The sequence below is a fragment of the Xenopus laevis genome, chromosome 9_10S (assembly GCF_017654675.1).
Source record: "Xenopus laevis strain J_2021 chromosome 9_10S, Xenopus_laevis_v10.1, whole genome shotgun sequence".
NCBI lineage: Eukaryota > Metazoa > Chordata > Amphibia > Anura > Pipidae > Xenopus > Xenopus laevis.
The window spans coordinates 37,508,250-37,523,605 of record NC_054388.1 but is presented as its reverse complement, the minus strand read 5'-3'; the positions used below and the strand labels follow the sequence as shown (position 1 = coordinate 37,523,605).

The 15,356-nt window shown below is 38.5% G+C and overlaps 1 protein-coding gene across 3 annotated transcripts in view; it reads right to left on the bottom strand.

Moving 5' to 3' along the window:
- Positions 1-15,356, bottom strand: part of tox2.S (TOX high mobility group box family member 2 S homeolog) — a 74,456-nt gene that overhangs the window by 17,835 nt on the left and 41,265 nt on the right. For all 3 annotated transcript variants that reach the window (XM_018238457.2, XM_018238456.2, XM_041578262.1), the window contains exon 3: positions 11,599-11,844. In XM_018238457.2, the coding sequence (XP_018093946.1) occupies positions 11,599-11,844 (246 nt within the window). The remainder of the gene's footprint in view (positions 1-11,598; positions 11,845-15,356) is intronic.

The window sequence follows — 15,356 nt, the reverse complement described above, 5'->3', positions numbered from 1 at the left end:
TTGGCCTACTGTCTATATGTTTAATAAGTCATTTTCTGCATTACAAAGACAATTTGCAATTGGTCTTCACTTTTTATTATTTGTGGTTTTTGAGTTATTTAGCTTTATATTCAGCAGCTCTCCAGTTTGCAGTTTCAGCCATCTGGTTGCTGGGGTCCAATGTACCTGAGCATTCATTTGAATAACAGACTGGAATATGAATAGGAGAGGCCTGAATAGAAAGAGTAATAAAAAGTACCAATAGCAATACATTTGTAGCTTTACAGAGCATTTGTTTTTAGAAGCGGCCAGTGACCCCCATTTGAAAGCTGGAAAGAGTCAGAAGAAAAAGGCAAATAATTAAAAAAATATATAATTGAAATTTTCCTTAGAATTGGCCATTCTTTAACATACTAAAAGTTACCTTAAAGGTAAACCACCCCTTTAATGAAGAGAAGGCACCCTTTATAATGACAAAAATCCCTTTAAGATGGGATACTGCCAGAACATACACCCTTTCAGCTATAAATATGTGCCTTGGTATGCCACAGCAAGGGTTAAGCCCATGGCATGTAAAACCTGTCATTGTGTAGAGAAAGAGGTTATAAATGACCCTCAGTGGAGAGGCTTGCTCATGCAAATCTAAACAAATGCAAATTCTCTCCGTAATGAAACATATTGAATAAATATTGTAATAGGATTCCTGAGTAAAATGCAAAATTGATGACAGAAATGTGATCCTCTCAGAGCAGAGTTTGTTCTGAGGCCTCCAGAGGAAACAACTCTCTTTTAACTCTCACGTTGCTGGAAGGAAAATGACAAGAGGAAGGCAAACAATTAGAAAGTTAAGAGTAGGGTTTGCCCAATGGAAAGACGAATGAGAATTAGTTAGATCGTATGGATTTATAGACAGCATTAGCTGGATAAAATGATAGGATTGGATGGTTGGTTAGAGAGATGGAGGATGCGCATACGGACATACAGGAATGGTTGTTTGGTTCAATGGATGGATGAGCAAGATTGGGCAATGAACTAATCGGATTGGTTGGTGGTTAGATGAATGCGTGGATGAATTACATTTAAAAGCCCATTGAAAGAAACCCTTGGTCACAAGGATCTAGAAGTAGTTGTAGGTATCAGCAAGTTGGCCTGATTTATCTAGTGTTTATTACCCTCCTTATGAGGAAAGCAGTTCTCTTATAATGCTGTATACTGGCTAAGTCTATCTTTGTATATAATGACAAATGTACAGTGCTATGGTATCTACCTTGTACATCTAAAATAAATCAGAACTGAAGCTAAAACCCTTGTTCAGTTTTCGCCACAAGCCCCTTTATACTTTGGACATGCCACTAAATAGCACTGCATCCCAGTATACTTATTAGAGAAAAAGATGGCTACCATGACTGTTGTAAAAAATGCTCTTGGCATTGCACAAGAGAAAGGAGTTTATAAATCTCCCATTATGGAAGCCTCGGCAGCTCCACTGAGTAATTGTGAGATAAAAAGTAATAGGTTAAAATGAGTTGGGCACATTGATACATGATAGATACATGAGATAAATGGATAGGTATATAGATGACAGGCAGATAGATTCATATACACAGAGCTGAAGAAAATATCACTAAAGCTCGTCAGTCACTAAGGGGAAATTTCCAGGTAAGACAATACTGAATATATCACATAGAATCTATGTAGAGACATCCAGCTACCAGTGAGCCAGCCACATGTCTGCCCAAATGTATGCAAACAAAATCTCAGTCCACCAGTGGAGGATTCTTAGGGTTCAAGAACACAAGCAGATTCGGGGAGATTTAGTCGCGTCGCCTGGCGACTAATCGCCTCTTCCTCGAACTGCCTTCCCCCTGCTTGCCGCCTGCTAAAATGACAAAATGCCAGCGCCAATGCACTCACGGAGCTTCAATTTCTGAAGTCGCCCGAAGTTGCCTTGTGAAGTTTCCTGCTGAAAAAGGAGAATCCTGACTGAATCCCAAGCCGAATCCTGTATTCGTTGCATCCCTAAAAATTACAAACATGGTGGTGCAGGGGCTAGCATTGCTGCCTTAAAGAGTTGGGGTCCTTGGTTTGATAATCACCATGGGAACTATCTGCTCTATATGCTCTCCCTGTAGCTGCGTTGGCTTCTCTCAAGTCTCCCACACTCCTAAAATATAAAGGAAGGCTAATTTGCTCCAGATGAAACTGACCATAGTGTCTGCGATAAGGTCCTTAGACTGTAAGCTCCACTGGTGCAGAGACTATTGGGAATGATGTATACTTTCTGGGAAGTGTTGCAGAATATGTGGGTGCTACATAAAGACTGACACTGATATAAAGTGAGGCAGCCATCTTGTGCTAGAGTACCACAGTGATGAGGTAAATTTGTGGTGATATATTCAGCATTCCCACAGTTGTCATAAGGGTCGGATTGAGTGGGCCTCCCCAAGGCCGCGCAGTCCTGGTGCCCGGCCACACGGTCCTGTCCGCGCCAGCACCGGAGCGCTGGGGAGCTGCGCTCCCAGGTAAGCGCCCTAGGCCCGGGTCACAAATCCGGGCCTGGTTGTCCTGCCTACAACATCTACTCTGCGAGGCCAATTATGTATGGGCTCCAGTTCAGTTGCCCCTGCTTGGGGCCCCCACAGACAGCTCTGCATAAAAAGATAAATACATATATATATATATATATATATTTATTTATTCCTACATAAACTTCAGTTATAAAATGGTTGCACATATAAAATATCCTGTAAATAAACATTAACAGGAAAACATAAATATCTATGTATTTCTTCTATCCTTTAGGCCAGTCCCTCATTTATCATCATGTACATGTGAAACCTCTTTTCCCCAGAGATGATAAAGGAATTGAATTTTTTTTCACTCCCCCCCCCTCTTATCGGTCATCTATTTTCTGAGCTCAACCTATTACTTTCTCCCTCCGCCGTTGCTGGGCAACAAGAAATATTAATAGTTGCCTTTATTAGCTTAGCTGCAGCGGCCCCGGCTCCAGTACGAGAAAATTGGAAGCATAAACGTGTTACATAAATCTCTCAACCTTTCAGGCTCGCCGTTAGTCTCTGTTTTCATAATGATTTATGGAAGCGATGGTTCATTTATGAGAAAAAGAAGTGTGAAATAAGAAAATGGAACATTACCCCCAAAAGACTGTTTGGAAATAAATAACTGTGGGGTTGGGAAGCAGAAGATGAGGAGGAACATTCCACCATCTGTATTTTTTTTTTTTTTAAATTTTAGTAAACTGGAACGGACATACTTCTACTTGGGATATTGGCTATAAAAGTTTAAAAGGTCATCCCCCCGAGGAAACAAAATGGACTCCTGTCACTGCAATATTTTCAGGGCTAAAAGGGGCAGTCTGACATGCGTGTAATGGGTTAAAATGTCAGTGCTATGTAAAAGCAATCTACTTGCAGTTAGGCTTTTATTGAGTTAAAAGGTCAGTTCCATGAAGGAATAAAATGACATAAAGCATGGAAGGGATGCTTTAAAGGAGAAGGAAAGCTACGGAGGCATTTTAATGCCAATAAATTAGCTGCAATAGTACAAGCTAGAATGCTATATTTATTCTGCAGAATGCTTTACCATACCTAAGTAAAAAGCTCTAGAAGCTCTCTGTTTGTTTAGGATATCAGCTGCAGTATTAGCTTGGTGTGACATCACTTCCTGCCTGAGTCTCTCCCTGCTCACTTATAGCTCTGGGCTCAGATTACAGCAGAGAAGGGAGGGGCAGGGGGGAAGAGGAGCAAACTGAGCATGCTCACGCCCGGGGCAAGGAGGTTTAAGCTGGAAACAGGAAGTCTGATACAGAAGCCCATGTGTACACAATAGAAGGAAAGAAATGCTGTGTTTCTTTTGAAAGAGGACTCTGAGCAGCATTACTTTGAGGGTTTATTGGTATATTTAGTCTGGCCTTTCTGATAAAGCTTACTTAGTTTTAATTAAAAGAAACAAAATTTTCTGAACATTTCACATTTCTTTAAAAATATACAGTATATTACATAAAACAGATCATGTAAAACACTTTTTGTGTAAAATGTTCTTTTTCAGTAATATGCGCCACTGGATAACCCTATATACAAAAACTGCCATTTTAAGCGCAAAAGTCTGCCCTCTGGCTTGTATGAAGCTCTGTGCTCACACACAAACAAAGGGCACATGTAAATGCTAGGTTACATCAGCCAATGAATGGACAGAGGTGTTTCTTTTGCAACCACTGTTAAACTTAGAACCTGCATTATTTCCTGTCAGGTGATCAGGGAAGGAGCACACATCATAAAATGGTCGCTTAAGGTAAATGATGTAAAATGGCAATAATTACTGATATGTATATGCTAATTTCATGAGATTCTTGAATTTTTCAATTATCAGGATGCAAATTATCTTTTTATGGCAAGTAATTTTTATGGCAGTAGAGTTTTCCTTTAAGGAATAAAGTAGACTACTGATAATACAAATGTAATGAGTACCAAATGGCTAGATGAATATGGATGCGTTCTGAATGGCTGTACAGAAAACAGTGAAGTCTTCGACATGCATCTGAATTAAATGTGAATTAGTCATGCAAGAATCATTTAAATATGGCGCCAACCCTACTTTAATTACCAGTTCAATAGCCTCTACTAAATGATCAGTCATAATATATATGGTATTTATCATTGTCTAAGGTGTGGGTAAACAGTTGGTCATAAGGCACTGGGTTACTAAAAGGGTTATTGTCAGGTGACACTGATATGGGGACAGTTTCGAGAACAGATTGATTTTTTGGATTGCAAATCAGCAGAGGTTTGTATTGATTAAAGTAGAAGGTAGGCTCACACATGAGAGACACTGTGCCACAAGATAATACTAGGTCAATGTTTCCTTATCCATATGTTTCTGGACAACAACCCCCACAAAGATTTTATTCTTGGTTATTTTTGGAGAATTATGAGAGTTAAAGGCCACTATAATGCTATTTTCCCTCTAGATTTGCTCAGTGGAAATATCGAGCCAAATTATACAGTTTATTTATATCTTAGGGTAAAACTGTAAAGGGTAATCTAAGGCTCTGCCCCAACTGGCTCTGTGTCCATCAACATCTTTGGGTGCCATTTGTCCTGAGTACATTTTATATTCAAAAAAATACATTCTGTATAAAAATAAAGCCTCCAATACACAAAATGAATTTATCTCAGGGTATATATATATATATATATATATTTTCACTATATATATATATATATATATATATATATATATATATATATACATATATATATATATATATATATATATATATATATATATATATATATATATATATATATATATATATATATATATATATATATATAAAATTAAGGCCATATTGTGATAAAAAAATACACTAAAGATATACTTCTAGTTAAGAAAAAAACAAAATCAAATTTGTGCTTAAAGGATGTTATAATATCACAAACTACATTCTGTAGATTTAAAAATGCATTTTGTTTCTCAAAAGTATGAATACATGTAACAACCAGCGATGTATATAATGTTACTTACAGTATGAATTATGTATAAAAAAGCTAAGCCATTTCTACTTAGTTTATTGTATTTAGAATTTTTCATATAAAATAAATTCCCAGCTACAAAACACCCTAGAAACATAAAAGTTTTAGACAACAGAATCATTCTGTCCATACAACATTTGTCATCTATTTGCTATAATTTCAAATGGACTCCAATTAAGTATTGCTTATTGCTTCTGTAATTTGAATGACCTTTTTTTTTTTTACAAAATAGTTTTTGATTCTGTGATATGGAATCTGCCTCTGTAACAAGCATCTATTTTATCATTTAAATCTAGAAAATATATTAATATTAATTGTTAGCAATGTGATAATGTTAGCATTGTTATAATTTACACCATTATATATTCTGTATACTGTAAGTAACATTACACTTCACTGTTACATAGATTGTATACATTTGGGAGACAAAATACATTTTAAAAATGATTCTATTCAAATTCAAAAAGAAAATCCACAGAAGGAATATATCAGGCACAATGATACCATTTTTTTTACAGAAAAATGCTAATTTATTAATGCAAAAGACTTGGTATCTCCCACTGTATTACCTTTACACCAATTATGATACAAAACATCATTAAAAATATGGGGGCGTCCTCCCCATAACTGCATCTACAATAAGTCTAAAAAAGAGACTCGTTAGCTTTTTGCAAGTGCAACCACAATGAATATATTCTTATTCTTATAACACCACTTTTTTTTAGCCGACATTGACAATTTAAATATTGTGGCATCAGCAGTATTTTGTCCAATTTTCCCACAATTATTTTCAAGAGCAATGAAGACCCTTGTGCCTGATATATTCCTACTGTTTTTTATTTTTGCATTTTTGAATAAAATAACTTTTTGGAATTTTATAATATTCTTTTGTGTACAACTTGATTCTTGACTATATCTTTTGTGTATTTTTAACCAGTATTGCCCACAATTAAATATTACCCAGAGAGAAAATAATATTGTGTTTTGGGTATATTTTTGTATACAAAATGATTTGTACAACAAATTGTACTTGGGACAAACAACACATCATAGGTCTAAGACAGGGGCCGGCATACTGGACTAGAGTCCTGCAGCGGGTTGGGTACCCGTGGGTTACCTGCAAAAAAGCTGGTACCCTGCAGGATAAGGGTAGGATTTTCTGGTGCTGTATAGATACAGGTCTCCTGGTTGCGAGTCTCATATATATTTTTTATCTTATGTTATATTGTCTATATTTTATTCCTTTTAAAATTTTACAAAACTTTTTTCTGTCTCCTCCTACTTTTGACGACATCACTTCCGGTTTGCAGAAACAGCACTTCCTCTTCAATGGTTGTCGGGGGGTTGTGGATCAGGTTGCGGATAAGGCAGTTGCGGACGGGGGAGGGTAACAGATCCAAGTGGGTAAATATGTGGGTAGCGGTTCGGGTCGCAGGCTGCGTGGGTTGCCGGTTTGGGTTGGGTTTGGGTCTCAAAAATTGGTCATGTGCAGAACTCTATACTGGAGAATAAAAACTGAACTGGGGAGATCAAGGGTTCCATAAATTGATCTGCATATGACTGCTGCATATGGAAGGCTGTGCAGCAGCTCCATGCTTTGAAATAAATTGTTCTTGTGCCTTCATTCTCCTTCAGAGATTTGGAGTTGGGCAGCTTTGGTGAAAGTCTAATACTGTAACATATTTATTTACATTGACAGTGTAAATACACAGATTAAGTGAGACTTTTGGAAACAGAGACAATATTGTGAGGGCACCATATGGTACACTTGTACTTGCTAATAATTCTTATCTGTTTTTTCCTTTCTGTGCTGTAACTACAGCTATCAGCCCTGTCCGGGGAACAGCATTGTACAGTGTCTTTATATCATTCCTGCAAGTAGGCACTGGGTCTAATAATCCATAGCAATCAGTATGACGGATCACCTGTTTGAAAACCAAAATTTGATTGGTTCATATGGGTTACTAGTTTTAATGTATGCAATTCAGGGATATACTATAGAGGGAGCAGAGCCTGAGACTACTAAGGGGCTAAAAGGTATAGACTGGGCCAGGTTTATATAAATATAGTATGCCCATAGGATAGGGTGCTAGCCTGCTGCCTCCTGTCTCCCCACTTATTGTATTGCTGTGGGGTGCAGTAATTTCTAGTTATACCACTGGTGCAGTTTATAATGGTACCTGATAACAAATTGGGTACAGTGCCAGACAACTGCAGCTCAGTTGCATCTCAGATTGTATGCTCTTTGTCTAGGCTGTCAGTGTGGGGTATGGGTAGTTTTACAACAGCAAAACGGCTGTTGCTCGATTTTACTCTAATGCGGGGCAGTACGTTTCTCACTGACGTGTGATAAATCTTGCAGCTATAGGAGGCATAAATATCCTCTAAAGTAAAGTGATTTTTATCGCTTTAACACTACTAAAGCTATTTGGCAACCCAAGGGTTAAACAGAAGGGCTCCAATTCCTAATTTTCTTTAAAGTGGACCTGTCACCCAGGCACAAAAATCTGTATAATAAAAGTCCATTTCAAATTAAACATGAAATACAATTTCTATTTTTTATTAAAGCATTCATAGCTGTTGTAAGGTCATTTAAAAATCCCAGCTGTCAATCAAATATCGCCTGCCCCTCCTCTATGCCTTAGGCATAGAGGCGGGGCAGATAATTACTTTCACTGCTGTCACTGCTCTCCCCACATTCCCCCCGTTCTCTTCATCGTTTAATTGTGTAGCCAGGGCATGGGGATGGACATCAGGTCCCCCAATCTGGTGCACAAACAAGATTCTGAGGGGATACAAGGCTTGTCTTAATAACAGTGTCCACAAAATGGCTCCTGCCTGCTTGCTATAATTATGAATTCTCAGACTGATGGAAACAAGATTCAAATAATTTATATAGTGTAATTAAAGTTCATTTTGCTTGACTAATGTGATAAAATAGGATTTCGAATAATTTTTTTGGGTGACGGGTCCTCTTTAAAGTCATATCAAATGTATTTTTTTACTTATCCTGAGGGTAAATATGTTTGGGGGAGAATAATAATTTCTGGATTCATTTCCAATGCAGATAAGAAACATTAAAAGTGCATTTCCTTACATTAAAGGAGAGAGAGGATGTGAAATTTCATTTTCCTTTCTGATAGGATGAGGTTTGATGTGAAACTAAAGCGCTCTCATCCCCGCTAACTCTGATTTATAGCGGCCCAAGCTTCATTTGTAAAACCCAATCATAAAACAGAAAAAGAGAACATTTTCCAAGGACTGCACAAAAAATAAATTATTTCCCAGCCCTAGAAACTGCTTAATAAATCCCAATCTCTCTCGTTTCCACCAACCTCCCCCCACCCCACTCCCAACTATTTGGTATTTTACAGACTGATTTATATATGTAATATCCTGGTTTGAGAATGAGGAGAGTAAATGATCATAATCTGAAAATAGGGTCAAATGCAGTAGTATCAGGAGGGGAATGACTTTAATGTGAAGCCCTAACAAGGATCCCACTGACACATATATATATATATATATAGTCTCTAACAGCAATGCACATAATAAACATTCACTAGAACCACTGCATGGAGGCAATACAACAACAGCGATGTTATATGGAGAAATAGGAGGGGTTATAGAGAGGGTTATATGGAGCAATAAGGGGAGTTATAGGGAGATTTATATGGAGCAATAGGCGGAGTTATAGGGAGGGTTATATGGAGTAATAGGAGGAGTTATAGGGAGGGCTATAAGGAGCAATAGGGGAGTTATAGGGAGGGTTATATGGAGCAATAGGAGGAGTTATAGGGAGGGTTATATGGAGCAATAGGAGGAGTTATAGGGAGATTTATATAGAGCAATAGGAGGAGTTATAGGGAGGGTTATATGGAGCAATAGGAGGAGTTATAGGGAGGGTTATATGGAGCAATAGGAGGAGTTATAGGGAGATTTATATAGAGCAATAGGAGGAGTTATAGGGAGGGTTATATGGAGCAATAGGAGGAGTTATAGGGAGGGTTATATGGAGCAATAGGGGAGTTATAGGGAGGGTTATATGGAGCAATAGGAGGAGTTTTAGGGAGGGTTATAAGGAGCAATAGGAGGAGTTATAGGGAGGGTTATATGGAGCAATAGGGGAGTTATAGAGAGGGTTATATGGAGCAATAGGAGGAGTTATAGGGAGAGTTATAGAGAGCAATATGATGAGTTATAGGGGGGTTTATATGGAGCAATAGGAGGAGTTTTAGGGAGGGTTATATGGAGCAATAGGAGGAGTTATAGGGAGGGTTATATGGAGCAATAGGAGGAGTTATAGGGAGGGTTATATGGAGCAATAGGAGGAGTTGTAGGGAGGGTTATATGGAGCAATAGGAGGAGTTATAGGGAGGGTTATATGGAGCAATAGGAGGAGTTGTAGGGAGGGTTATATGAAGCAATAGGGGGAGGCAACAGGGGGGGTTACCCTAGGGAGCAACAGGGTGGGGGGGGGGGTTCACAGTGAACTAGTAGTCGGCAGGAGAATGTGAAGAAGGAAAAAATAAATGTCTTGGTTTTTGTAGGTGATAAGGTTCTTAATTTTTGAAAAAACAAATTCATTGAAATTTATGGAAAAAACAAATCACAGCTGCAAAAAACAAATTGTGATTGTCCCAAACCATGACCAAATGTGAAACACAAAATAAATAAACCCGAACTTTAACAAAATTGGATTTTAGTATGATGAAATGAGTTTTAATATCACTTTTGGGATTAATTTTGGCCTTATTAAGAGCTCAAGAGATATTATCATTAATGGGTTATTATCTAACCAATAGGAACACAGTTTGTAAATGCGTGGTAAGACATACCCCATATGAGTATATGTATCAGTATTGTATAGAATAACATTGCATATAAATTCATTCAGAAGGCCAATGTGCAAGGCAAGGCACTGATATTGACTCCGGTGCTGAGATTTCCTGATATTCTCATATTCTGTGCAGAGACTGAATCCAATTAAGCCAAAGGGAGAGAAAAAATAATAAACATGCACTTTCTAAATGGAAGCTTGAAATGCAAAATATATTGGGAGAATCATGCAAATTTACAACATGCGTTCTGTCCTCCTAGGATTGATTTGTCAAACATGCCCCATCAGACATTAGGTCCATTCTCTCCTTCAATCACCAATCAGCAGAGAACGCTCATACATATTCATTGCCAACAATTACTCTGGCTAAGGACACGGCAGTGCATTGTAGCTCTATTTTCCCTGTTCAGCATTCACTTTTGTTTTTCCATTATTTGATTGTCTGCTTTTCTTTTCTTTTTACATTTTTTTTTTAAAATCTACATCTATTAGTAACATTTCTTGATTCTTTGGTACAGTAAAAATACAACATCTCAGAAGCCTGACGCGCAGTTGACATCTCAGGGGTTGAGTTGTCTAGGTAGAACAATTAAAAATTAAAACCTATTTGTAATATAGGTTTGGAGATCATTACTTGCAGTACCTCTTCATACTGATATCGATCACATTAACATGCTTTGGAGTTCAGATTCAGAGAGGGTGTTAGAGCTCAGCGCCAAACTCTAAAACCTCACAGAAGAGATTGCCATTCAGTTGCTCAAAGCAAACACATATGTCAGTGTGTTCAATGCTTTCTTAAAAAATGTATTAAAGTGAATGACAGGACTGCAACTAGGGTTAGGCACGCAGAAGGTGCACTGGCCTCTGGCACAACTGGAGGGGGAGCAAGCAAATCCAGCAGTGAGGTTTGGAGCACAGCTGATGGGGAAGTTGGTAGAGATCAGCACTAGGAATGAAGTGGGGGGAAGGGGGTTTTTAGCAAGTCAATGGGGGCTTCCAGGCAGGGTGTTGGGCAAAGTAACGTCGCCTAGGGTGCCGGTACTACTTGGCTGGGCACTCACAATTGAGAAACATATTGAATTGATGGGAATCCTTCAGAACTCCCCAGGTTGAATTTGAGTAAATCTGACCCTTCAAATATGGCATATAGAAAGAAACATGTATGTTCAGATGCCAGCTGCATGGTTCATGTTCCTCACATCCCTATGAAGGAAACAGTAGACTTACTGTGGGGAGCTGGGATGAGAGTAGATGTCCATCTTGGCTCAGCATGCTGGAGACCATTACTGCGGGAAAGTCCATGTTTTGGTAAGAGTATGCCGGGATCAAGCTGTTTGGAGGGAGGCTGTGACACAGTGAGTGGTATCCAGACTCATGGTCCACCAAGTGCAGTAAAGAATGATCTGGCATGTTGGGAGGCGTTATAGGGGGGATCTCATAATCTTCGTTACTCTCACTTTGTCCATTGTATGTCTGAAAAATACAAAAAAACAAAGGCTTTATATTTATCCACAGTGACAGAGGGCCAAGCTTTGCCTGAGCTAGTTAGGTGAATATAATAATAACTGGCACAAAAACACTGCATAGTATGAAGCCCCATTGGCACTGAGAAGCCGCCGTCCTCTCCACAGAAATATCGCATAATGTACTAAATACAGCATATGCTATTCATTCTTTTTATTTTATGGTACAACAAGGTCCTGATAAATCTGCATAATCTTTGCCTCTGACTTTGGCAGCCTTCTCTCTTGTATGGAGCCCAACAGTGTTATACTTATAGCACCCTTTTTATACATGTCATTACTGCAGCCCATATGTAGGGAAATTACTATTTCCTTAATATATTATTCCATAGTCAGGGAGGGAACGCGAACATTATTGCAGAGCATTGTAGGGATGCTCCGTGCATTCATCCCCCATAATAGAAATGCAAATCAGCCCTTATCAGCCAGACATATGTGTTGTTGGAAGAACTTTGCATCAGTATGGGGGGGGGGGTACTAATAATGTGGCTATTGTGTTGCTGGAACATTTAATCTTGGGAATAATTATCTTTGGGAAATCCCAGAACTTTCTGATTTTCTTTATTTGTAATAAAAAAGACTCCTATGGTTTGGAGTATACATTATGTAATAGGCATTGAGGAATAAATAAATATACAAATATGTATATATTTCTCTCTATATGTTACATATATTATAAAAAAAAAAAATATATATATATATATATATATATATATATATATATATATATATACACAATATTGACAAAACATTTCAATAATAAAATACCCATTAAATGATATTATAGAGAAGGGGTTAAGTTTTAGAGGTCAGAGAACTCCAAGTATTACTCCTGTATTATAAAGACTAATGAACCCCCTACTGTAATTTTTAAGGATATTAGAATTTACTGAAGGGGTCTGTGACCATATAAAGACACAAAGCTGCAGGCTGAGTTATACAGGGAACTCTGAGTATCACTCATGAATTATAAGGGATAATGTACCCCCTACTGTAAATTATAAAGATATTAGAAGCCACTGAGGGGTTCTGTGACCCAGTGACTTAACTAGAGGGGGGCGGGTCCTGGCGCGGGACGCGCTGCCGGGCCCCCCTCCGTACACCCGGAAACTGCCGGAATCGTGGCGCGTGAGCTGCCGGGGGGCCCTGAGGGGGTGCTGGCCCTGGCCCAATCACACCCCCTGCTCTCCCGGTAGTTACGCCACTGCTGTGACCATATAAAGGCACAAGGCTACAGGCTGAGTTATACAGGGAACTCTGAGTATCACTCATGTATTATATGGGGTAATGTATCCCCCTTTCAATTATTATTGACATAGAAATAAAGATTGACTAAGTCCATAGTTATTTGTTTCCTCTATAACCCCACAGAGAAATGGCAACATATATGTAATTGTATATATGTTTATTGCACTGTTGATTCCAACTGTCTGTATTGTTCATGTAATATACAAGTGTACAGCGCAGCTATCAAAAGTTGCATTGTATAAAGTGATCCATATGTTCATCCCATAGGAAATAAGGCAGAGAAAGAAAATGGGACACATAGGGTAGCAGTGATTTCAGATCTAGAATGTTCCGTTAGAGACCTGGCATAGTGCCTCCATCTCATTCAACTGATAATTGGTTTTTGTATTGTTGCCACACACCTGTTCTCAAAAAACCTAAAATTTATGTTGAAAAAATAATTGCCCTCCTCCTCTTCTTCTTCTGAATGAGCAGTCACACACGAGTAAAATCACACCGCACAATATCCAATCAACATAATGACAGCAGTGCAGTGCCTTATGTAACCCGCCAGTGTAAGGAATGTGCTGGGCATTTAGCCCAACCTTGGCTTGCTCTTAATATGGTATGTAAGTGGCATCTGCACTGGCATACACAGACCCTGGTGAAGCCACCTAAGGAATGTGTGCAATCATTCTGCCTACTCTGGGGCCCCTGACCCCTCCTGATTGATACCTGGTTAATGTACTTTTGCAGCAGGGCAGCTACCCTCATCAAGTAAAAAAGCCTGCCCTTAAAGGCAAATTGGAATATAGAATACTCCCAGTGCCACCTCTGTCTATCCAATGGCAAAGCAGGAATGACTGTGCAAGGGCCACAGCAAAACATTAGTGATGGGCAAATAAATTTGCCCGGTGCAAATTCCTAGTGATTTTCCTCATTTCACCATTGCTGAATAAATTTGCAAAACTGCAGAGAAAATTTGGCGCGTCCAAAAAATTTGGGCGTGCATCAGAAAAAAATTGTTGCGTGCCAGAATTATTCATTGACTTTAATGCATTTGGACAAAATAGGCGCGCATATAAAAATTGTCGCGGGCGCGAGTACGGTATATAAAAAGCAGCACAACCAGGCAGAAGTGGGGAAGGTTGCAGCCCTCACTTGTATGGGGCCTCACAAACTTTGTGTGGAAGTTGGTCCAAACCCGTCCAATCCACGGGTCCCACGGGCACATCACTAATTCCTAGCATCAGATGAATGTCTAATATATAGGAAGAGAGACAAGGGGAAAGCATTAGAAGAGTTACTGTCTGCTCTGCCCTCTTTTCCCTAATGGTGGCCATAGATGTAACAATTATGATCTTTCCTGGAAAAGGTCTTTCAAGGAAAGATTGTTTGTTTCAATACACATTCAGATTTACAGGTAGAAAAAATAGAATTCTACAATAGAATTCTACCTGTATGTGACTATTCAGCAGCACTAACAATGGGCGATGTTTGGGTGCCTTCAAAGGTGCCCAATCAAAATCTTCCGCCTAGGCCAATTGAGGAGCCGACCTATATCCAAGTCTTCTGCCGATATCTGTCGAATTGCCTCCCACCATACATGCACCGAATTTCATATTTCGATAATATCTGTGCATCTATGGTCACCTTAAAGAAACAGGGGTTGGTGACACTAGATAGATGTTTTCTCTTCTTCTTTTTAGGCTTCCATATTGTTATCTAAATGTGTTTTAGAATTTAATTGTATTCCTATTATAGCATGAATGAAACATTATAAGGATTTATTTGTATACTAGCTATATCTATAAATTCAATTAATTCATCTGCATAAAGAAAAGGATGAAATGTATATGAACACATACTGTATATATATATATATATATATATATATATATATATATATATATATATATATATATATATATATATATATATACACACACACACACTGTAGATCTAGAGAGAATGGAGCTTTGTTGGTAGTACTGCTGATGCCAGGGAAAGGGTTAAGCCAGCGGGTGAATGTGTAATGTAATAGAACAGAAAGGAACCTGAAAGCTTTTTCTAATGGAAGTCACTAATGGAACGGCCTGTAATCCCGGGTACATTTACTATTCAGAAAATGCATCACTGTGACTGAATATTTTATATACTGTCTCTCATATTCCATACAACAGGGGGGGCTGAATGGTTCCAAATGGCATTTAATGCAGCTCTATGTTTGTGCCA